Genomic DNA, 24481 nt, shown 5'->3' with positions numbered 1-24481 from the left:
CCAACTGGCCCTAGCCCCCCGACACAAACTACTGCAGCATAAATACTGGAGGCTGAGACAGGAGGGGTCAGGAGACACTGTGGCCCCATCCGATGATACCCCCGGACAGGGCCAAACAGGAAGGATATAACCCCACCCAATTTGCCAAAGCACAGCCCCCGCACCACTAGAGGGATATCTTCAGCCACCAACTTACAATCCTGAGACAAGGCCGAGTATAGCCCACAAAGATCTCCACCACAGCACAAACCAGGGGGGGGCGCCAACCCAGACAGGAAGATCACGTCAGTGACTCAACCCACTCAAGTGACGCACCCCTCCTAGGGACGGCATGAAAGAGCACCAGTAAGCCAGTGACTCAGCCCCTGTAATAGGGTTAGAGGTAGAGCATCCCAGTGGAGGGGAACCGGCCAGGCAGAGACAGCAAGGGCGGTTCGTTGCTCCAGAGCCTTTCCGTTCACCTTCACACTCCTGGGCCAGACTACACTCAATCATATGACCTACTGAAGAGATAAGTCTTCAGTAAAGACTTAAAGGTTGAGACCGAATCTTGTCTAGGGTTGCAAAGGGTCGGAAAATTAAGCCTGGGAATTTTGCTTAAATTCAAAGTTACCTTATAACAGTGAACCTTTTTTGTGGGATACACATAAGTCAATTCTAGGTCGTGGCATATTTTGGTTAAACTATCGCAAATTCAATGGAATTGCAACCCTCTGCATACACAGTGCATTCTTCCATCACATGGTCAGCTGATTCTCAAGATCTTGCACTAATGAGAAGTTATTGAGCCCACACTACTACACTGTCTGAGGACTACATGTCTGAGGACTACAGGACTACATGCTTTCTGGTAATACTTGATTAAAAATACTGGGCGTGGTGAATATATTTTACATGACATACATTCTTTTTTGTTAACTACTAAATAGTAGCCTACAGCAAAGTGTGTTTAAATAATTTCTAACTTGTTAACAATTTGTTAGTTAATTTTCCCTCAGTCCTCACAACAAGCAACCTCTGACAAAAGTCGACTTCTATTCGAGGTGAAAATGATGAATCAGACACCTTATCGATAGCAACAGCTCATTGTCCTCCTGGAATCAGAAGTGTTTTTGACTCAATGGAGGAACATTGTCAGAGAATTACCGATGAATGCCTTGCTCGAGCATGCAACTGGTTCACCTCTGATGCTCACAGGCAATGTGTATTGGAAGAGATTTCTGAATGTTCTTCGCCCAGCATACACCCCTCCAACCAGACATGCTTTATATACTCATTTGCTGGATGCAGAGTTCAACAGAAGGTCAAGCAAATCATAGAGAACAGACTGTATTGCAGTCATCTCTGATGGGTGGTTGAATGTTTGTGGGCAAGTAATAATTAACTACATCTCCAGCCCTCAACCAGTATTCAACAAGAGCACAGACACAAGGGACAACAGACACACCGGTCTCTACATTGCAATTGAGCTGAAGGCAGTCATCAATGACCTTGGACCACAGAAGGTACTTGCACTGGTGACAGACAATGCTGCGAACATGATGGCTGCTTGGTCTAAAGTGGAGGAGTCCTACCCTCACATCACACCCATTGGCTATGCTGCTCTTGCATTAAATCTGCTCCTCAAGGACATCATGGCACTGAAAACAATGGAGACACACTACAAGAGAGCCAAGGAAATGGTTAGGTATGTGAAGGGTCATCAAGTTACATCAGCAATCTACCTCACCAAGCAAAGTGAGAAGAATAAGAGCACCACGTTGAAGCTGCCCAGCAACACCCGCTGGGGTGGTGTTGTCATCATGTTTGACAGTCTCCTGGATGGGAAGGAGTCTCTCCAAGAAATGGCCAATATGGACAGCCCCATCAAGAGGATCCTCCTGGATGATGTATTTTGGGAGAGAGTGGTAAGCAGCCTGAAACCTATAGCAATTGCAAGGATTGAGGGAGACAATGCCATACTGTCAGAAGAAATCCGTACTGCCCGACCCACGTCACTGTTGCTCCAAGCAGAGTAAACTGCAGTTCTGAAATACATCAAAAAGTGTGAAGACATCTGCCTGAAGCCCATACACGCCTCAGCGTACATGTTGGACACCAAGTAGACTGGCAAGAGCATCCTGTCTGGTGCAGAGATCAACAAGGCCTATAGTGTCATCACTACCGTGTCTTGCCGCCTTGGCCTGGATGAGGGCAAGGTTCTTGGCAGTCTGGCGAAATACACTTCCAAGCAAGGGTGTTGGGGATGGATGCAGCATGGCAGTTGTGCCAACATATCTCATCAACCACCTGGTGGAAGGAACTTTGTGGATCTGAGGCTCTTTCCCCTGTTGCCTCCATCCTCCAAATCCCACCAACATCAGACGCCTCAGAGTACAACTGGTCCTTGTTTGGGAACACACACCAAAGCACGCAACAGGCTTACCAATACAAGGGTTGAAAAATTGGTGGGCATCCGGGCCAATTTTATGCTTTTTGAGCCTGACAACGAGCCATCCTCAACAAGCTTGGAAAGTGACAGTGAAGTTGAGGCCTCAGAGTCTGATGTTCAAGAGGTGGACATTGAGGAGGTCCAGGGAGAAGACATGGAAGCCTGAGAGGAAGACAGTCTATAAATTAAAGCTTTGGTTATCATTTTACAGAAGTATGTTGAAGACATTCTTGGGAGATACGATGGATCATTTTGTTCAGTGAAATCATCCCATGTCAAAAGTAAACTAATTAAGTTAAACTTTAATTCGTAACTAAATTGTTTATTTCTATTGGAAGGATTTAATCATTTGCAATTATGTCTACTTATGATAAGGTAAAAGGTTTGTTTCTGTCTCCATATGATATGGTAAATATATCCAATGCAAAAAACAATGGTATTAATATTCATTTGCATACATTTCCAATAATTCACACAGAAAGTTCCCACCTCTGAATATTCCCCAAAATGTGCAACCCTAATCTTGTCCCACACCATCTACAATCAAACTGTCAAAGACAGAGATCCATCCTTGCATACTTGATCCTGATTTGAAACATTCAAGATTAAAATAGCATCCTATCCATTATTCAATGCCAGAGCGGACCAAGCTGGCAATGTACAGTGGTTGACAGGAAGGGGATCTCAAATAAAATTGTATGTCACATACACGTTTTTAGCAGATGTCATCGCAGGTGTAGCAAAATGCTTGTAGGGAGAGACTATTCCCACAATCGATGGATTCCACAGATACAAGAACACAATATGGAAATAAATCTACCATTACAGTGTGCAATGGTGAAAACAGTGATGTGCTCAGACCGTAAGTGTGCTACATAAACTCAGCAAAAAAAGAAACGTCCTCTCACTGTCAACTGTGTATATTTTCAGCAAACTTAATGTGTAAATATTTGTATGAACATAAGAATCAACAGACAAACTGAACAAGTTCCACATACATGTGACTAACAGAAATTAAACAATGTGTCCCTGAACAAAGAGGGGGGGGGGGGTCAAAATCAAGTCAGTATCTGGTGTGGCCACCAGCTGCATTAAGTACTGCAGTGCATCTCCTCCTCATGAACTGCACCAGATTTTGCCTCACTCTTCCACCAGGGCACCTGCAAATTCCTGGACATTTTTGGGGGGAATGGCCCTAGCCCTCACCCTTCGATCCAACAGGTCCCAGACGTGCTCAATGGGTCAATGGGATTGAGATCCGGGCTCTTGGCTGGCCATGGCAGAACGCTGACATTCCTGTCTTGCAGGAAATCACGCACAGAACGTGTAGTATGGCTGGTGGCATTGTCATGCTGGAGGGTCATGTCAGGATGAGCCTGCAGGAAGGGTACCACATGAGGGAGGAGGATGTCTTCCCTGTAACGCACAGCTTTGAGATTGCCTGCAATGACAAGTTCAGTCCGATGATGCTGTGACACCACCCCAGACCATGACGGACCCTCCACCTTGATCCTGCTCCAGAGTACAAGCCTCGGTGTAACGCTCATTCCTTCGAAGATAAACGCGAATCCAACCATCACCCCTGGTGAGACAAAACCGCGACTCATCAATGAAGAGCATTTTTTGCTAGTCCTGTCCGGTCCAGCGACGGTGGGTTTGTGCCCAAAGGCAACGTTATTGCCAGTGATGTCTGGTGAAGACCTGCCTTACAACAGGTCTACAAGCCCTCAGTCCAGCCTCTCTCAGCCTATTGCGGACAGTCTGAGCACTGATGGAGGGATTGTGCGTTCCTGGTGTAACTCGGGCAGTTGTTGTTGCCATCCTGTACCTGTCCCGCAGGTGTGATGTTTGGATGTACCGATCCTGTGCAGGTGTTGTTACATGTGGTCTGCCACTGCGAGGACGATCAGCTGTCCGTAGAACGATCAGCTCCCTGTAGCGCTGTGTTAGGCGTCTCACAGTACGGACATTGCAATTTATTGCCCTGGCCACATCTGCAGTCCTCATGCCGCCTTGCAGCATGTCTAAGGCACGTTCACACAGATGAGCAAGGACCCTGGGCATCTTTCTTTTGGTGTTTTTCAGAGTCAGTAGAAATGACTCTTTAGTGTCCTATGTTTTCATAACTGTGACCTTAATTGCCTACCGTCTGTAAGCTGTTAGTGTCTTAACGACCGTTCCACAGGTACATGTTCATTAATTGTATATGGGTAATTGAACAAGCATGGGAAACAGTGTTTAAACCCTTTACAATGAAGGTCTGTGAAGTTTTGTATTTTTACGAATTATCTTTGAAAGACAGGGTCCTGAAAAAGGGACATTTCTTTTTTTGCCAAGTTTACATTAATCTCTCAGAAGTGTGCCCTTATTTCTCACTCAGACGCTGGGTAAAAGAAAATTGCAGGTAGCCTATATCCCCACACAAGCCTTCAGTGAGAATAACCTACAGTGTTGACAGTGACACTGATATTACACCCACTCCAGCATGCAATGCTTCACAACTACAGTGGAAAATAAGACATTCCTCTACTACTAGGCTATAGTTCAACTACTGGACAGGGACAACAATCCACACCAGTGGTGAACAACCTAGGTCTCAAGAGTTTATGGGTTGCAAAAGTTTCACAGCAACTTTTGATTCTCACGAACCACCTACACAAAATGACTCTCCTTAAATTGTTAGTTAAGAGAGTTAGAATTTTATCAACTCATAATTCCATCAATAGAATATGAATTAATCTGAGATGACATTCAAACACTGTTTAATACGCAGAAGCTCTCAGTCCTATGATGGAGAACACTGCTGTGAAAAGTGAAACGACAGATGAAAACCATAAACCATGCAGGCAACTGCAAATCACCGCATAACCACCTCAAGCCTAAACCCAGAGATGTACAGAGTTCCACAAACTAGCCTCCATATTGGCACCAAACATTCCATTAAAATCAATAACATTCTAATTTGCACTCTTTGCCTAGATAGAACCTTTGGAGCCAAGATGGCTGATGTTCAAAACTCGACGTCTTCAGAGTTTACAGAACACCGTAGCGTCCCTCTATGGCCCTATGTGCCCCAGCCGTCAGTCAATAAAACAACCCTCTCTATGCTCACTAGTCCTTACTTCCTGCTGTTATGATTGTTTGTGAGAGATGAAGGGGAGATCTTTGGCAAAGCAGACAGATTGGAAGCACCAGATGACCTTCAAAATATAAGGAATATCATAAATTAGAGAGAAAGGATAATGGCTCTCAGAGGCTTTTGAGAGGTGGTCGTTAATTGAAAAATGGAAATAGGTCAAACCAGGGGTTTTCAAACTGGGTTCCAGGTACTGTAGGGGGTCTGCGATATTTATGAATATCGCAAGCTGCAACAGAATACCATCGTGGATACCATTTCTATGTCTCTGCGTCCAGTATGAAGTTAGTTAACATCTCTTGGGTAGGGGGCAGTATTTTGAATGAATGAGGTGCCCAATGTAAACTGCTCAGGCCCAGAAGCTAGGATATGCATATGCATGGCAGTATTGGATAGAAAACACTAAAGTTTCCAAAACTGTTAAAATAATGTCTGAGTATAACAGAACTGATACGGCAGGTGAAAACCTGAGGGAAATCCATCCAGGAAGTGGGATATTTTTTATGTGGGTACTTTTCTATTGAATGCCTATACAGTATGTATTTGGATAGGACCCAAATTGCAGTTCCTATGGCTTCCACTAGATGTCAGCAGTCTTGACATTGTTTCAGGCTTGTATTCTGAAAAACGAGGAAGAATGAGACCATTTTGTAAGTGGCATGCAGAATGAAGCAGAGCTCCTTTGCACGCGTGACCGATAGAAAGGAAAAAGAACGGAGGGTGCGCTATTGAAGACGCTATTGTCCGGTTGAAATATTATCGATTATTTAGACAATAGACAACCTGAGGATTAAATAGAAACATCGTTTGACATAGTACCGGTCAAATTTGTCGAAATATTAGGATGTATTCGTCTGCATGTCGTGACCGCCTTTGAGCCAGTGGATTACTGAACAAAACGCGCCAACAAAACTGAGTTTTTGGGACATAAAGAGGGACTTTATAGAACAAAAGAAACATTTATTGTGTAACATGGACTCTTGTGACTGCAAACATATGAAGATCATAGGTAAGTGATTCATTTTATTGCTATTTCTGACTTTTGTAATTCCTTTGCTTGGTTGTAAAATGTTTGTATGCTTTTGTAAGCTGGGCACTGTCCTCAGATAATCGCATGGTATGCTTTCGCCGTAAAGCCTTTTTGAAATCTGACACAGCGGCTGGATTAACAAGAAGTTCATCTTTAAGCCGATGTTCAACACTTCTATTTTTATGAATGTTTAATTTGACTATTTCTGTATTTTGAATTTGGCGCTCTGCAATTTCCCCAGATGTTAAAGGAAGTTTCACGAGCCAATGCTAACTAGCGTTAGCTCAATGACGAAGTCTACAGGAACAGTTAGCATGCTAGCTGTTCCTCCAATTCTGGGGAAGTAGATAAAGGGATCATTGCCAAAATCTCAAACTATCCCTTTAACAAAATGGAGGAAATTATAGTAATTGGAACTAATCACAAGGGTTGTTGTGTATAGGATATTCTTAGGGAGGCCATCTAAGTGGTAGGTTTAGGGATTGAGAAACAGTTTGTGTCAACTTAAACAACCAAAACCAGATAAAAATCATGCAGAAAAGATTTTGAACTATATGTATTTTTAAATAATACCAACTTTGAGAACTAACAAGCTGGACTGTCAGGGAGATCGAAAATTCAGAAAACCAGGCATTCAGGGCACATGCCCATTTATTTTGTTATAATCTTTGAGCAGAGGAACAAAGCCTTAGCCATGGCAAAATGCATAGAATTGCAAGAAATGTGTTTTAAAAATGGCAAAATTGTCTCAGCTCCATGCCAAACTACATAGAATAGTTGGAAATGTTATTAACTGCTAAATTCACACCTAAAATGGAAAAATCTGTAGAATTGCAGAAAACATGCTTTGAACAGCAACATTTTCTCTACGGCGCCAAGATACCTTTCTAGCTAATAGACTGGAAGAGGAAGGGTAAACTCAGACAATGAACTATGGGGAGGTCAAAGTAAAACTGTTTACTAAATTTATTCAGTTTAAAAAGTTGATTACTTCTACCTGCCATTATCATTCACCTGATGAGACAAGACATTATTTTTTTTGCTAACATATTTTTGGGGTTCCTATGTCGCCGGTTTGCCTGGGAAAGAAACGTTTGAAAACCCCTGGGTTAAAGAGATGTCAGCAACTAAAGCCAAGCAAATAGGATAGAGGCAAATATATGATAGGGAGTTGAAATTCAAAGACGGTAGTAAAATAGTAGCTCAAATAATCGTAAGGGTCTGCTAGGTTGAACATAAAATGTATACAACAAACTTAGCAGAACAGACCAGGATAGAGAAAGCTCTGCCTCAGAAGAACCAGTGTCTTTCCATCCCAAGTGAGAGTCATATCTAAATCGGAAGTCTAGCTCCTCACTCACATAACCCAAGGTTATGGACCCAACCAGACACACTCACTTTGGTGCAGAAGAACCTCTAGGCCACGATCCATCCTCATTCTTCTGCTCTATTACCAGGACCTGCATGGACATCAGAAATAGAAACATAATACACATAAATATATGGCAACATAATACATACGCCGCTATGTTAACCAACTTCCTTCGTCAGATTGGCCTACGGTCCCATAAATGTATCTACAGCAACACACATAAAAGAGTACTATGGAAACACTTGTCTTTTAGTATTTCCAAATATTTTGTACAATTGCATCTACTCTCAGTGCTGTATTTCCCAATCTGTTAACGGCATCTACTTCTAGCAGGGCTGCACACTATGGGCAAAACAATCTAATAGCCTTTTTGTTTTACCAAATATTGCGATTGCACTCACGATACAGATCAAAGACTTGGGTGAACTGTTGGAATCATATAAATAAAATGATTTGATGTTAAGAAGCAAAGTGAAATTCAACACTGTTCCAAACAAGAACAATCTGTTGACTGAATTTGATCTAATAGAACAGCATGCAAACTTAGTGAATCTACCAGCGAGGAGGAAGAACTGTGCTGCTTGAGTGACAGGGGGCGAGGCTAGGAGTGTGTGGTAGAGGTCTTCACATTCCAAAATGGACCTGGGGCTTTCCCACCCGTACCCGATATGGATAAATATATTTTTTTTAATATAGAGAGACCTGTTCCCGAACGAACCCGAGGACAACTAGACCCATTCCATATTGACCTGGTGGGATCCAGGCCAGGTTCGATCTGAGTGAGGGAAGCAGCAGAAAAGTCCTTTTTCATGCTACTTTATTAATCAGAGCTGATAAAGCGAAATACATTATGGACAATGAACAACTACATTTCAATGAAGGCAATTTGAATGCACAGAAATACCGTGATGAGATCCTGAGGCCCATTTCTTTGAAGGTATCTGTGACCAAAAGATGCATAGCTGTATTCCCAGTCATGTGAAATCCATAGATTAGGCCCAAATGTATTTTTCAAAATTGACGGATTTCCTCATATGAACAGTAACTCAGTAAAATAATTTAAATTGTTACGTTGATATTTTTGTTCAGTATGTACAAAACCATGAAGCTGAAATTTGAGCTCGTTAAACAGACAAACAAGTGACAATTAATACTAGGCTTCACATCTGAAGACTGACGTATACTATTATTATGGCCCTTGAATTTTCACCAAGCATGTGAACTCACCTGACCAGGAAAAATCCAGAACCTACTATAATGAAATCTAATTTTGTCACATACGCCGAATACAACAGGTGTTGACCTTAGCGTGAAATGCTTACTTACTTAAACGCAGTTAAGAAAATAGAATTAAGAAATATACTAAAGTAAAAAATAAAATAAAAAACTAGCACAATTGGTTAGCAGCCCGTAAAACAGCAGCCATTCCCTCCGGCGCCATTCCTCGTAAACAAGAGCATAGAGAATTTCCTTGTCAGTTTGCATGGTCTGGATTAATCTAGACCCTATTTAACTGCTGCGATGACAGGAAATAGAGACATTAAGGTATCAATAGCCTGGTATCCAAGGGTTATTTCATACCTGTCCTTGGTAGAGTCCTGCATCCTGTATAGTGCTGTCCGGTTTGTTCAGAGGCTCGAACGTGTTGCTCATGTACTTGTTCCACAACCTGGTCTCTTTCTCGTCTGGGATACTGAACAGTTTACGCATCTCCTTCTCAATGGTGTCTGCATCACAGGAGGTTATATGACAAAGGTAACAAATAAGCAACAATACACATACTGATTATTTTAAAAAATTATGAACACCATAATATTGAGTTGCACCCCCTTTTTGCCCTCAGAACAGCCTCAATTTGTCAGGGCATGGAATCTACAAGGTGTCGAAAGTGTTTTACATGCTGCCCCATGTTGACACCAATGCCTCCCACAGTTGTGTCAAGTTGGCTGGGTGTCCTTTGGGTGGTTGACCATTCTTGATACACGTAGGAAACTGTTGTGAAAAATTCAGCATCGTTCCTGAGACAAAACGGTGCACCTGGCACCTACTACCATATCCCGTTCAAAGGCACTTGAATCTTTTGTCTTGCCCATTCACCCTGTGAATGGCATACATACACAATCAATGTCTCAATTGTCTCAAGGTTTAAAAATTATTCTGTAACCGGTCTCCTCCCCTTTATCTACTCTGATTGAAGTGGATTTAACAGTTAACATCAATAAGGGATGATAGCTTTCATTTGGATTCAGTCTGTCAGTCTGTCATGGAAAGAGCAGGTATTCTCAGTGTAGGTGACAAACTGACAAAACTACACTCATGCACCTGCATACTTAGGGCAGAGAATAATTGTGTATAAATCTCATGCTCTGATAAATAGGCAGCAGATTAATGAATCTGCTGTAACACTCCCATCTCATGTAATTGTTGATTACTTGTGTGTGCGCTTTAGAGTAGAGTTTTGGCAGTTCTTGTGGGAGCGCATCATTTTGCAGTAGCCAAAAGCAAAGTCAGTTTACATAAGAAGTTGACAAACACAGAACAGAGTTATCAGTGACCTTCCCCTGTGATTTCACTGTTTAAATTGACCATTAAAAGGCTTGGCAATGCATCCGATTTGCATAAATTGAACAAAAAATGTTAATATTATCAGTGAAATAAGTAAGAGCAATGGGGCACAGTGAACCAAAGTATACAATTAACAAGTCAAATTAAGAAATACAGAACACATCAGGTTATAAATATACAATCCTAATGTCAGGTTAAACATTTGTGGAATTGAGCAGAAGAGGAAAAAAGCAGAGCTTCTGTGCATTTCAAAACAAATATATTACTCATTAATTCTCTGTCATGTAGAAGTGAAGTGCTCTTGTACAATCACTATGACTGGTGTGTCTAATGGATGGGAATGATTTATTCATTCATTCTCTGGCTGGGAGAAGTAGCGAGTTGCTACTTTTGTCAGGTTGACTGTACAATGAATATAATGGTTATACCAATGCTTACAATGGTTATACCAATATAATGGTACTCTATAGCTCAGTTGGTAGAGCATGGGTTCTATTCCCAGGACTAGGCATACCCATACGTGCACACATGACTATAAGTCGCTATAGATAAACACGTAGGCTAAAGGGCATACTGTTACATTATAATGGCAGGTAGAAAACGGGTGGAAATTATCCATGAGGAAGAGACCAGAGTTTCTTCAAAATAAAGATATAATCTGCTCCATTCATTCTGTCAGGGAGAAGATAAGTGTCTGCCTACCTATCGTGTCTGCTTTGCTGAAGCGTCTGGTGACCAGGTTGTCTATGTTGCCGTCTTCACACAGCTTCAGTTCTGTGAGGTACACCTCCACCTTGCAGTGCTTCACAAAGATACCCTGTTCTACCACCTGTCGAAATATGTTGATAGTGTCTTACATCATGGCAGATGGCACAAGAAATCAAATAAAATATTAACAAAATGTTTGTTTCGCAAATTAAACACTTGACAATGTTAAAGTTGTCTTGTTGACAGATGGCATGAGAAGAAAAAAGGCATCACTCAGTTACATTTTGTTCAAAGCATTTGCTGTACATGGCATATGAATGATTAATTAAACTCATGACATTGTTCCAACACGGGCAAGATTTGCATTGCTGATTGCTTACAACTTGCTAAAACTCTTCAACATTGAACAGAGAAGCATTCACCAACACCAAGGAAAGAAGAAATAAAGAAAACAGAATTTGGCATTAGATTAGTCAAGCTCATTATTTGGGACAAATCAACAACCAAACAGAAACAAACTAAGAATTTGGCTATCCAGTTAATAGGCCTATCTATACACTGAAAGCATTGTTAGTGTATAAACTAAAAGCTACACTTTAACTCCTTTGATAGGAGCGAGTCACAGAGACTCTTAATATAGCCCCAGAGCGTAGAGACAGCTGAAGGGGCCATTCCTATTCATTTCACACAGCCCCTCCGCTGGTAGCTGACCCTACACCACACCGTAGGGTACAGTCCTGCCCTAGCCCCAGGCAATGGCATGGGTCAGCTTCACCCACTACCAGACACGACCCACCGCCCTCCTTATAAAATGAATGCCCAGCCATGTGTTCCACATAATGCAGAGATAAAAGGCAAGATGCAAGTCTCACAGGAAACAAACTGACAGAACAGAACTGTTACAAAGTTCTAAAACAGCAAGGCGAAGAACCAACGAGACCAGATCTACCCTGCTCAATCCTTTCTGCTTAGGCTAGGCCATCTCTCCCTTCACTCTTCAAAAGCCACTGACGCTCTCTCAGTTTGACCTCAGCCAGCATTCCTCCATTTCAAAAAACAAGGACACTAGAATCACTCCCCAGGTGATAGCCTCAACACAGAGAACCTGAGTGGAACAGCAAGAGGAGAACCCGGAAAATCAATTCCAACCGTCTGGCAACACAGTAAAAGAACCCCCAAAAGTGAGAAAGAAAAGAAAACCTCCTGCATGTTTTGTCTCGTAGTTCGCTCCATGTAGCGGTGTTTAAGTCATCCAGAGCGCTCTCTGAAAATAGAAACGGACAGGGCCACTCGATACACCCAGCAACATACATGGCAAAAAGGGGAGGATCAATGGGGGGAGAAAGAGAAAGCACTACAGCAGCCATGATGCCATGACATGACTTGAAGATGCAGAAAGCCATGTCTGGGCTCACGGAAGTACAGTAGGCCCAGCTGGCAGTTAGAAATAGCCCTACGTTAGCAGAACAAATCTTTATGTGAGCTACAGGCTTAACTTGTAGTCAGTTGTCAAGACTTAAACCCAAAGCACACTGAATAAAAAAGCAACTAAATAATATTAATGTAACCTACTTACACTTTATAAAAACAGATCTTCTGAGGACAACATTCCATCAGTAAGCATCTGTGCTCGGGTCCACTTTACGTTTAAAAACCAATTAAGTCCTTATACAGCATGTACTACAAATAATAACTAGCATATTTGGAATACCGGTAGCTAAATTGTATCAAAATCGCATGACCAGTCCAGCTGTTTCTCTTGAAGAAGACCGTGAGAGACAGCCTAAACATTGAGATAACTTACGCTTGAGATTCAGTTACTAGCTGGGTAGGCCTTAATATCGATCTAGAAATCAAAGTTATCCTTTTTCATTATCGGCCCAATCTGACCTGTGTTGAAGTGTATTGATCAATCCAACCCTATAGAAAACAGCCAAGATTTTGACACAGTGAAACTTCTCAATTACTCCTCACACCACAATAAGCTCTTTGGCTACAAGTAGGTTATCAACAAACAGGCCTAACAACAACCATAGAAATGTAAGTGTGTACTGACTAGAGGTCGACCGATTATGATTTTTCAACGCCGATACCGGTTCCGATTATTGGAGGACCAAAAAAAGCCGATACCGATTAATCGGCCGATTTTTATTTATTTATTTGTAATAATGACAATTACAACAATACTGAATGAACACTTATTTTAACGTAATATAATACATCAATAAAATCCATTTAGCCTCAAATAAATAATGACATGTTCAATTTGGTTTAAATAATGCAAAAACAAAGTGTTGGGGAAGAAAGTAAAAGTGCAATATGTGCCATGTAAGAAAGCTAACGTTTAAGTTCCTTGCTCAGAACATATGAAAGCTGGTTGTTCCTTTTAACATGAGTCTTCAATATTCCCAGGTAAGAAGTTTTAGGTTGTAGTTATTATAGGAATTATAGGACTATTTCTCTCTATACGATTTGTATTTCATATACCTTTGACTATTGGATGTTCTTATAGGCACTTTAGTATTGCCAGTGTAACAGTATAGCTTCCGTCCCTCTCCTCGCTCCTACCTGGGCTCGAACCAGGAACACATCGACAACAGCCACCCTCGAAGCAGCGTTACCCATGCAGAGCAAGGGGAACTATTCCAAGTCTCAGAGCGAGTGACGTTTGAAATGCTATTAGCGCGCACCCCGCTGACTAGCTAGCCATTTCACATTGGTTACACCAGCCTAATCTCGGGAGTTGATAGGCTTGAAGTCATAAGTAGCGCAAAGCTTGAAGCATTGCGAAGAGCTGCTGGTAAAATGCACGAAAGTGCTGTTTGAATGAATGCTTACGAGCCTGCTGGTGCCTACCATCGCTCAGTCAGACTGCTCTATCAAATCATAGAATTAATTATAACATAATAACACACAGAAATATGAGCCTTAGGTCATTAATATGGTCGAATCCGGAAACTATCATCTCGAAAACAAAATTTTTATTCTTTCAGTGAAATACGGAACCGTTACGTATTTTATGTAACGGGTGGCATCCATAAGTCTAAATATTCCTGTTACATTGCACAACCTTCAATGTTATGTCATAATTACGTAAAATTCTGGCAAATTAGTTCGCAACGAGCCAGGCGGCCCAAACTGTTGTATATACCCTGAATCTGCGTGCAATGAACACAAGAGAAGTGACACAATTTCACCTTAAGAAAGGCATTGATGTTTATGTTTAGGTACACGTTGGAGCAACGACAGTCCTTTTTCACGAATGCGTACCTCATCGATTATATGCAACGCAGGACACGCTAGATAAACTAGTAATATCATCAACCATGTGTAGTTAACTAGTGATTATGTTTGATTGTTTTTTATAAGATAAGTTTAATGCTACCTAGCAGCTTACCGTGGCTTCTTACTGCATTCGCGTAACAGGCAGGCTCCTCGTGGAGTGCAATGTAAAGCAGGTGGTTAGAGCGTTGGACTAGTTAACTGTAAGGCTGCAAGATTGAATCCCCGAGCTGACAAGGTAAAAATCTGTCGTTCTGCCCCTGAACAAGGCAGTTAACCCACCGTTCCTAGGACGCCATTGAAAATAAGAATGTGTTCTTAACTGACTTGCCTAGTTAAATAAAGGTGTAGTAAAAACATTATTATTATTATATATTTTTTATCTGCCAATCGGTGTCCAAACATAGTGATTTACGATTGTTATAAAAACTTGAAATCGGTCCTAATTAATCGGCCATTACGATTAATCGGTCGACCTCTAGTACTGACCATATTATTTTATCTCATACTATTCACCACTTCACATAAAGTACCTGAGATGTGATCTTACTGAGCTTCTCTTTCAATTGATTACCGCTGAGGCACTGGCGCTACGTGCACTGTACCCAATCAGCTCTTTCAGCCATACAGTTGCTGAACATTATTTTACTTATTTGACCATTTAAAAAACAAGATATTGGACCACACCAGCCATAATTAGCCACTAATGTCACCCATCCTTACCTTGCGTGAGATGGTCTCATGTCCCTCCATCAGTGCATACCAGCTCACTAGCTTATTCCAGCCTTCTGTTGGGATCAGGATGTAGTCCAGCTCATCAATGAGGTGCTCCTTGATGGCCAGAACATCCCCACCTACTCACGACAGAAAGAACAGGGTCATGTTCGTTCGGCAACCAACAGAAGAAAATGGACTGACATGGAAGGACTACACAAACCTGGCCAATAACAGACATTCATTTTTGTTTGTTTGCCATAATGAATATGACCCAGGTTTAGTGGTGAAAGAAGGTTTACTAAAGGGTTATAATGGTGTCATTCAATTGGGACTGCTTCAATGGTGGTAGCCTACTCATAATGGCAGTTTCTCATACAATAAAACAACAGACAGCTTTCTATAGACCAGAGGTAGGCTACCCTTGTCCTATTTTCATTGATGTTTACAGAGTCAATTATAGACCTACTTTTTCTGTCATACTAGCCTATAGAAATTGCATGTATAACAGCCTTTAGTTTGATATATTAGTTAAGATACATCTTGTTCACTCTAAACATCCTGTACTGCACAAAACAGTGGTGGGTTCGTCCAGATACACTGGGGATGAGTAAAAGAACATGTTATGATGTCACCATTTCCCCTAATCACAGCAGAGATTGACAAATATTGCTTCAAAGAGGTCAGTGTGGTGCATCTTACCACTTGTAAGGAGCCCTGAGTTGTCCACTGGTCCAGGGTAGACATTCTGGTCTCCCATCTGATATTTGTCCCAGCTGTCAAAGCCCACATATTTCTTCCACTGTTTGAACCAGTGGCTGTCCACTAGGTACCTATGTATAAAGAGCGAGAGCACTGATTATTTAGATCTGAGATCACACTAGATTAGATCTAATACGTTTGGGGTGATAGATTGTATCTGATAAGTACTTTATTTTTTAAGAATAAGTGTGAAGCTCCAAAGTACAGGCCTCAGGTTACAAAAGTATCTTTGTTAGAGGAGAGAAGAACTCAAGACAGAGGTTATTAGCACGTTATCTGTTTTGATTAGTTAAATAACATTCACTGACATTCATTTGGAGTAACGTTAAACAATAGGGATGCACGATATATCAGTAAGCATATCGGACGATATTAGCTAAAAATGCCAACAACGCCCCGATGTCTAGTTTAACACCATTGTGCAAAACCGATGTCAAAGCTGACGTGCATATATAACGTAGGTATATGAAGTAATGACGCCACGAAAAATACAGCGCTACACAGAACAAAAGCAGAAAAATACTAAGCGCACAGTTCCAACTACTAAACAAGTTCAAGTCGAGCAGTCATTTGAAAGAGTAAGAAAATTTCAGCGAGACAACTCAAAGGCGAAATCCATTAACGCCAAGACAATGGAATTCATTGCACTTGACAATCAACCATTCTCTGTCGTCGATGATGTTGGCTATCATCGACTGGTCGAGCACCTCAAGCCCTGGTATACACTACCAAGTAGGTGCTATTTTTCAGATGTTGCCCTACCGGAGTTACACAGTATTGTTGAAACGCACATCCCTAAGCTACTTGCTATGGGCATCACTGACATTTGGACCAGCGATGTCAGCCCCATGAGCATGCCGAGTCTGACAGCACAGTGGGTGGACGAGGATTTCGTACTGAGGAAAGCCGTATTGCATCCTCAAGAATGTGTTGGTTCTCATAACACTGCTGCCATTTCAATGGCATTTGAGAACATGTTTGAAACTTGAACACACCAACTAGCTCCATTCGAACTGACTGAGAAATAGGCTAATCAACTGCGTCTGCAGCAGACGCGATACCCTTTGTCATGGCATTGAAACACCTGCTCAACAAAACTGCCTACACAGACTGTGGGGTTAAAACTTGTAAAAGTACTCTACAAGGGGCTGTGAATTAGCGATTCGGTGGCATTCTCTTTGAGCCTCTTTACGGTGTAGCCACCATGCTCGAAGCTAGGTACAAGGACCACTACTCCGATGCAGACAAGAAACAAGGTTTACGTGAAATGTTAGATACAGCTGGACAAGATGGAAACAGACAGTGACAGTGCCTACCGGGGAGGAGGCCACGGACAGACAGAGAAGAAACTTCACTGCTTGACATGTATGATGAAATCCTGGTTGAGACTTAACGAAACAGTACAGCAAGTAAGTGAAAAATACGTTTTGATTGTTTTACTGGTAACGGGGACACGTAAATGCCAACAAAATAACTTTTGGTCAGTTTGTCAACTATTTAACTGTACTAGAATGCTTAAGGCCGATAATTTTAAATATCCGTTATCGTTTTTTGCGGCAAGGAAAATATTTGGATATCGGTACGGCCAAAAATGTCAATGGTGCATCCCTATTAAATAAAGTAAGGAATGTTACAATTATCATAAAACAGATGCTTGCTAACAGTGGGAGCTAGCCAAACGTGCGCTAGTTGGGACACTTGATTGTCACTAAACATCAATTATGTCAACAGTTAACTGTTTGATACTGGCACGTTTGTGAGTGTTAGCTAATTGGCAGGCTAGGTAATATAAACAGGTGCTTTTCACTACTCCTCGATGATTTGCCAGATGAGCGTACGTCACGGGCAAATCACTTGAAATCAAGCTAGCCAAATTGGAATCGTAAGATCATAAAACCATTGGGGAAATAAATATATTTTACTAGCTACGTTGGTAACATACCTATGTATCTAGACAATACCATGTTGGCAAATAACTCGGTCACTAGAAACTGTGGAATGTAGCGAAACCCACTGGCTGGCTTTAGCTGGCAGACTTGATAGCCAACGGTCTGACTGACTTGCTAACGTTAACTGGTAGGGTAACTGTCACACCGCTCTCCGCTGGTTTAGCACTTTGACAGCCCAGACAGAGTCAGCCTGCACCCTCCTAAGACCTTTAAAAAGTTATCGGCAAACTCTTACCAAGTATCTCCCTTTTGTAGCTGTGTTTTCAGCAGTGCTGCGACTTCTCCTCTCTGAGTATCCATATCAGCCGCTCCTCCTTCCGCCATCTTTCCTTAGACATCACCCGCTGCATGGTGGGACAGAGAAACGTCATTCACGCACGTAAAACAGCCCTTTTCAGCCAATCATCAACCCGAACTGGAACTGTGGCTAGTAGATAGCGGGGAAAGCGCGACTTCTAGTGGTTCACAGCATGTTCCCTGAATATTGCTAGATCATTCTTGCTCTGATTTATAATAGATCTGACAATATCCATAGAATAGTACTTGGCCCAAGAAGGACTAGACAGGAAAATACTTGAATAGACTAGAACAATACTGTTTAGTGATTGTAAAGCCTTCCCTAGTGAAGAGTGATCTCATTAAGATCATAATAGCGTACAATACACTGATATATTACACATTTAATTTATTTCAAAACATAGATTCATATTTATTTGTACAGTCTTTTGAAGTCATGTTACACAGAAAATTCAATAATTAAAATAATGTACACGTTTTCTATTAGTCCAACGGTTGATAGATCTTGTTAAATTGACAAAGGTCATACAATACATTCTAACATCAACGGCTATTCATCTAATTTGTAAGGTACAGCTTCCTTTTCTTTACCATACCACTGGTTGAATCAAATGCTGTAGGTTACGTCGCCGAACGCAGGGTTATCAGCTCGCGTCTTTAGTGTTGGGTAAGAATTTGCGTCACTGATTTTCTTCCTTCGTCTCCAGTTGTAGCTAGCATCACAAGGCTAGCTGTGGAGACTTAGTTAACTTAGTTGCAAGGCTTAGCTAACCTGGCTAGCTCGCCGCAAGGCTTTTCTACTTGGAAGGGTAGAATTACTAGTTTGCTTTCTCGCCAGCGTTGACTAGACATTGCTAATTGGCCGAGAGCCATACTTTTGGTCTTCGCTAGACCAACATAGCGCTAGCTTCCTTTGGCTAACTTTGTCCTAACTAACTAGGCAACTAGCCCACGTAGCGAATGCTAGCTATGTTAACATTGCTTCTCCGCGTCTATGTGTAACGGCTGTGAAATGGCTAGCTAGTTAGCGGTGGTGCGCGCTAATAGCGTTTCAATCGGTTACGTCACTCGCTTTGAGACCTTGAAGTAGTGGTTCCCCTTGCTCTGCAAGGGCCGCGGCTTTTGTGGGGCGATGAGTAACGATGCTTCGTGGGTGACTGTTGTTGATATGTGCAGAGGGTCCCTGGTTCGCGCCCGGGTCGGGGCGAGGGGATGGAGGTAAAGTTAAACTGTTACATATGTACCAAAAGGTCTATGTGTCTTCAACACTATGTACGGGCATTGAATGTTACGTTTCTACTACTGGTTTACCAGGCCAATTTGATGTTGGAGATGCACAATCTCAAATCGATTTGCAAGCCTGACCCAGACCTTTGGGATGAGATCTGTGTTGTCACAGGCCCCAACCTCCGAGCCTTCAGGGGTGCCGTTCAAGGATGCAGCCGTGTCATGAGCCTTGCCGTGGTAAGGGAGAGAGCTTTGTGACTCAACCTGTCTGACAGGGAGAAAGCAGATTTCCTTTACGCTTCTCTTGAGCCGAAGGAACTGTTTGTGCCGGCTGTCACCTCCATGTGGCAGAAGTGCGAAGGAGGGCAAAGCCTTCAACTTCTCTCTGCCCGTAGACCCGGGAATTGTGGCTACTGGCCTACCCCTACAAATGGAAGAAGGAGCGCCCGATCTAGGGGTACGCCCCCTGCGGCAGAGAGGGGCAGCCGACAGTTCACTCTGGGTTCTGGCCTGCATCCTCTCGGTTGGACAACAGAGTTTGACAGGCACATATGGCCACCACTATGGGGGAAAGGCACATCTGTGCTCCTAAAACCCTTCCCTTTGTGCAGCAACTCAGTTTAATGCGTTTGCTCTCAAGGAAGACATAGGTAATCCACTCTACCCTGTTGCAAGAACACACACTGCAGGAGACGCACCTCTGGGGGTGAACACGCTTGCACACCCTTGGCCAAGGGCGTTGCTTTACGCTTTTCCTCATCTTGGTAGCCTCGGGATGGCAAGGCAATACAACGAGCCTTGTCAACTCCCGTTACGCAGGGATCTGCTGACCTAAGCAAAAATAAGGTTTTCCACCCTCACCCGGAAGCAATGGCCCTCTGGGCTTTGTCCATGAGAAGATAAATTTGGATGCGACAGGCTTCCCCTTCTACATGCTCACTGTATGGAAATAAATGGTGGGTTTTTGAGAAGTGGTGTGACCAAAAACAGATACTTTACCAATGCTCTGTATCAAAGGTGTTATGCTTCTACGTGGACAAAGGGAAGGCTTTCTCAACTGTTAAGGTCTATCTAGGCGCTATCTCTGCCTGTCATATAGGCTTCCACAAAAACACGGTGGGAAAACATCCTCTGTCATGTTGTTTCATGAAGGGCGCCTATCCCTTACGTACAGTTCCCAAGCCTTTAGCCCTGTCATGGAATTTGTCTATTGTGCTTAAGGCTGTTTCACAGCAGCCTTTTGTGTTGGAAAGCGTGGAGATTAAATATCAGCCTTTTTTAAGACCACTTTACTGGTTGCACTTATGTCCTCAAAAGCGAGTGCATGAGCTACATGAATTGTCAGTTCTCAATTCATCCATGCAGTTTTCCCGGGGCTTTTCCAAGGTCACCTTGTTATCCAAACCCGCTTTTATGCCCAAGGTTGGCCCTTGGAGCTTGTGGCTTTCCACCCGCCTTTTTATAGAAGAGGAGCGGCTACACCGTTTGTGTCTAGTATGCGAGTTGCGCATATACTTGGATAGGACAAGAGCTTTGCGCAAGAGTGACCAACTCTTTGTGTCTTGGGCGCCTCCCTGCAAGGGGAGGCTCCTCTCTTCAACGGTTGTCTCATTGGATTGTGGATGCTATTATTTTGGCCTATAATAGCTAGGGGTTACAGCCTCTAGAGGGTGTAAAGGCTCACTCCACCAGAGATATGGCCACCTCTTGAGCACTGTTCAAGGGCATCTCCTTTCAGGAGATTTGTGATGTGGCTTGTTGTGCATCCCCTCATACTTTTGAGGTTTTACCAACTAGATGTCACTGCGCCTTCATTGGCTCATACTGTCCTCGGTGTCGGGGCCTCTAAGGGTTGATATTGAGACTGCCTGGCTTCAGAGAGCGTGTGCGATATGGGACTTGGCCAAATCCCACAGTGAGATGTCGATACAAATAATTTAAAGAGAACTTAAGGTTACTTGTGTAACCCCAGTTCTCTAATAAATATTATGAGCGTGACATCACCACATTCCCCTACTTGCATGTTTGTGAGGAAGTTTGTCACATTCAAGAGTGATCAGATGGCAGGCGAGTGACTCTTTAGTATGAGGGCAGGGGCTCCCTCATTCGCCACGCGACCTGTCTGTGTCCAACAGTTGTGTATAATTGGTCCTTCGAGCTACTTATTCTGGTGAACCCCACAGTTAGATGTCTCACCCATATTATCAGAGAACTAGGGTTAAGCAAGCAACCTTAAGTTTATCTCAGTCCAGTGTTTTTATGACCATTGTTTCATTCCTCTATGATACACAACATTACTACTAACATTGTCTCAATCTACTCAGTCCATTATGCTTTATTCAATTTTCTCATCTTCTCTGCAACGCATTCACATCCTCCTCCAGCTCTCTAACGACCTACCCCAAACCAAGAGAGAACAGGAGAGGATGCTGGCCCCCAAGGGCGAGGGAGGCATGGAGCCAGTAGGGGTACCAAACAAAAATGGCTACCTCCCAGTGGGGGTGAAGGACTCAAACTGCTAAGAAGACCCCAGTGACAGCGTTGAAGTGACTAATTCAGTCAATTTAGTAATTTGGGAAATTAACTGAAATTCCAATTCTAGAATTCAAGAGAAAGTGCATCAGGCAGCCAGATAAGCAATGAGAGGAACAGTTGTGCTCTTTTACACAACAAATGTGCTTTCAGGTATAAAACAAGACAACTGTTTCAATTACAAAAGCTTTCTTGTTGTTCAATGGACACTGATCTACATGGCAATATACAGACAATATTATACACAAGTGGTAGATTGTTGTTAGGCCTACTGTATAGTATTCCATATTGTATTCAAGGAATCATCTCACAGGGCACAGACCTCAATTCAATGTCTTACACGTTGGTTAATTCTTAAGGCTAGGGGGCACTATTTTCACATCCGGATGAAAAGTGTGCCCAAAGTAAACTGCCTGCTACTCAGGTCCAGAAACTAGGATATGCATATAATTGGTAAATTTGGATAGACAACACTCTAAAGTTTCTAAAACTGTTAGAATTATGTCTGTGAGTGTAACAGAACTTATTTGGCAGGCGAAACCCCAAGGACAAACCATCCAGGAATTATTTTTTTTGAGGTCACTCTCTTTTCAATGAGGTTTCTATGTGGATCTAGATTTTTAAGGCACTTGCTTGCAGTTCCTATCGCTTCCACTAGAGCAACAGTCTTTAGAAATTGGTTGATGTTTTTCCTTTGAGAAACGAAGAAGTAGGGCTGTTCAGAACGAGGGCCGAGTCAAGTGTACTGTTGTGGTTGGGGCGCACGACCTGAAAGCTCGCTCCACTTTGTTTTTGTCCGGTATTGAACACAGTTTATACCGTCTTAAATGTTATCGATTATTTACGTTTAGAAATACCTAAAGTTGGTTTAGGAAAGTCGTTTGAAATGTTTGGATCAAGTTTACAGGTAACTATATTAGATACTTTGTAGTCATGTTGCGTGAGTTGGAACCGGTGTTTTTCTGGATCAAACGCGCCAAATAAATGGACATTTTGGAGATATAACGACAGAATTTATCGAACAAAAGGACCATTTGTGATGTTTAATGGACATATTGGAGTGCCAACAGAAGAAGATCTTCAAAGGTAAGGCATGAATTATATCGTTATTTCTGACTTTTGTGTCGCGCTTGGCGGGTTGAAATGTGATTTTCATGTGTTTGTTTGATGGGGTGCTGTCCTCAGATAATAGCATGGTTTGCTTTCGCCGTAAAGCCTTTTTGAAATCTGACACTGTGGCTAGATTAACAAGACGTTCATATTTAAACCGATGTATAACACTTGTATGATTCATGAATTATTATTATGAGTATTTCTGTTTTTGAATTTGGCGCGCTGCTATTTCACTGGGTGTTGTCAAATCAATCCCGTTACGTGCGAAGGGATCACTAAGAAGTTAACACCACACCTGTGAATAGTCAAACAGATCAAGTCGGGAGAGTGGCTCTTTAGTATGAGTGGAGGGGCTCCCTAATTCGCCACTCGACCTGTCCGTCTTCGACAGAAGTGTATGATTGGTCCTTCGAGCTACTTAGGATATTCTGGTGAATCCCACAGTGAGATGTCGAAACAAATAACGAATAACTAACTAATATTAATAATGTGTATTATATTAGTATCTAATTTACAAACAGCAGAATTTAGGCACATACAGTAAAGCATCCAAACAAACATTCATAACAATGATTTCAGATTCAGTTGACAGAAAAATGGCTTTTGGTCTATAATGCTTTTCTAATGTTACTATATTATGTCACACATCATTCCCCTCCATTGCGCTCAAAACCTACACTATATAGATAGATACAGACACACACATATATATATACACAGACAACTGTAAAGTTTGGTGGAGGAAGAATAATGGTCTGGGGCAGTTTTTCATGATTCAGACTAGGCCCCTTAGTTCCAGTGAAGGGAAATCTTAACGCTACAGCATACATTCTGGACGATTCTATGCTTCCAACTTTGTGGCTTATTTATTTATAAAGCCATTTTACATCAGCAGATGTCACAAAGTGCTATACAATGCAAGGTCCATACAGAAATGGTTTGTCGAGGGGCACTAGTGAGCAAGCCATGGAGTAGTTCACGTTTTTCCGAGCTACTGCTGAAATTTCATTTATTTAATACTTTATTTGTGCTTTGACCTAAAAAGTGTTATGAAACACTGCCTTTGAATGACGTGCTTTACTTTGTTCAATTTTTATTTTAATGCGTAAATGGCGCATAACCTGCAAAAGTTTAAGTTCAGCGGAGTCACTGACAAAAGATCAAACACTAGGCCCAAGACGAGGAGCTCGAGTTCTTCAACAAGTGAATTATTCAACAAGTGGGTGCAGTGGCTCCTCCCCTCAGCAAAAAAACTGAACACCGAGGATTTGAAGGCCGAGATTCTTGCTGCCCTCAGAGCAAACATTTCATCTACGTTGGAACTCAAGGAGGCGCTCAGTGAGGATTTTAATTTTATTAAGTC

At 42.2% G+C, this 24481-nt stretch overlaps 1 protein-coding gene across 2 annotated transcripts in view; it reads right to left on the bottom strand.

Moving 5' to 3' along the window:
• LOC120049837 (ubiquitin carboxyl-terminal hydrolase 15-like) overlaps window positions 1–18296 on the bottom strand; it is a 63776-nt gene extending 45480 nt beyond the window's left edge. Inside the window, exons 1-7 of one of the 2 annotated variants that reach the window (XM_038996291.1) lie at window positions 18185–18296; window positions 15941–16071; window positions 15248–15378; window positions 11237–11363; window positions 9551–9696; window positions 7996–8057; window positions 5554–5631 (exon numbers count right to left, since the gene is read on the bottom strand). In XM_038996291.1, the coding sequence (XP_038852219.1) occupies window positions 5554–5631; window positions 7996–8057; window positions 9551–9696; window positions 11237–11363; window positions 15248–15378; window positions 15941–16071; window positions 18185–18273 (764 nt within the window). In that variant the 5' untranslated portion in view covers window positions 18274–18296. Of the gene's footprint in view, window positions 1–5553; window positions 5632–7995; window positions 8058–9550; window positions 9697–11236; window positions 11364–15247; window positions 15379–15940; window positions 16072–18184 lie in introns of those variants that run through there. The other variant, XM_038996290.1, reaches the window with a different exon arrangement.
• Between the last annotated feature and the right edge of the window lie 6185 nt (window positions 18297–24481).

Source organism: Salvelinus namaycush, chromosome 6, assembly GCF_016432855.1.
Source record: "Salvelinus namaycush isolate Seneca chromosome 6, SaNama_1.0, whole genome shotgun sequence".
Lineage (NCBI taxonomy): Eukaryota > Metazoa > Chordata > Actinopteri > Salmoniformes > Salmonidae > Salvelinus > Salvelinus namaycush.
This window is presented reverse-complemented; position numbering and strand designations above follow the sequence as displayed.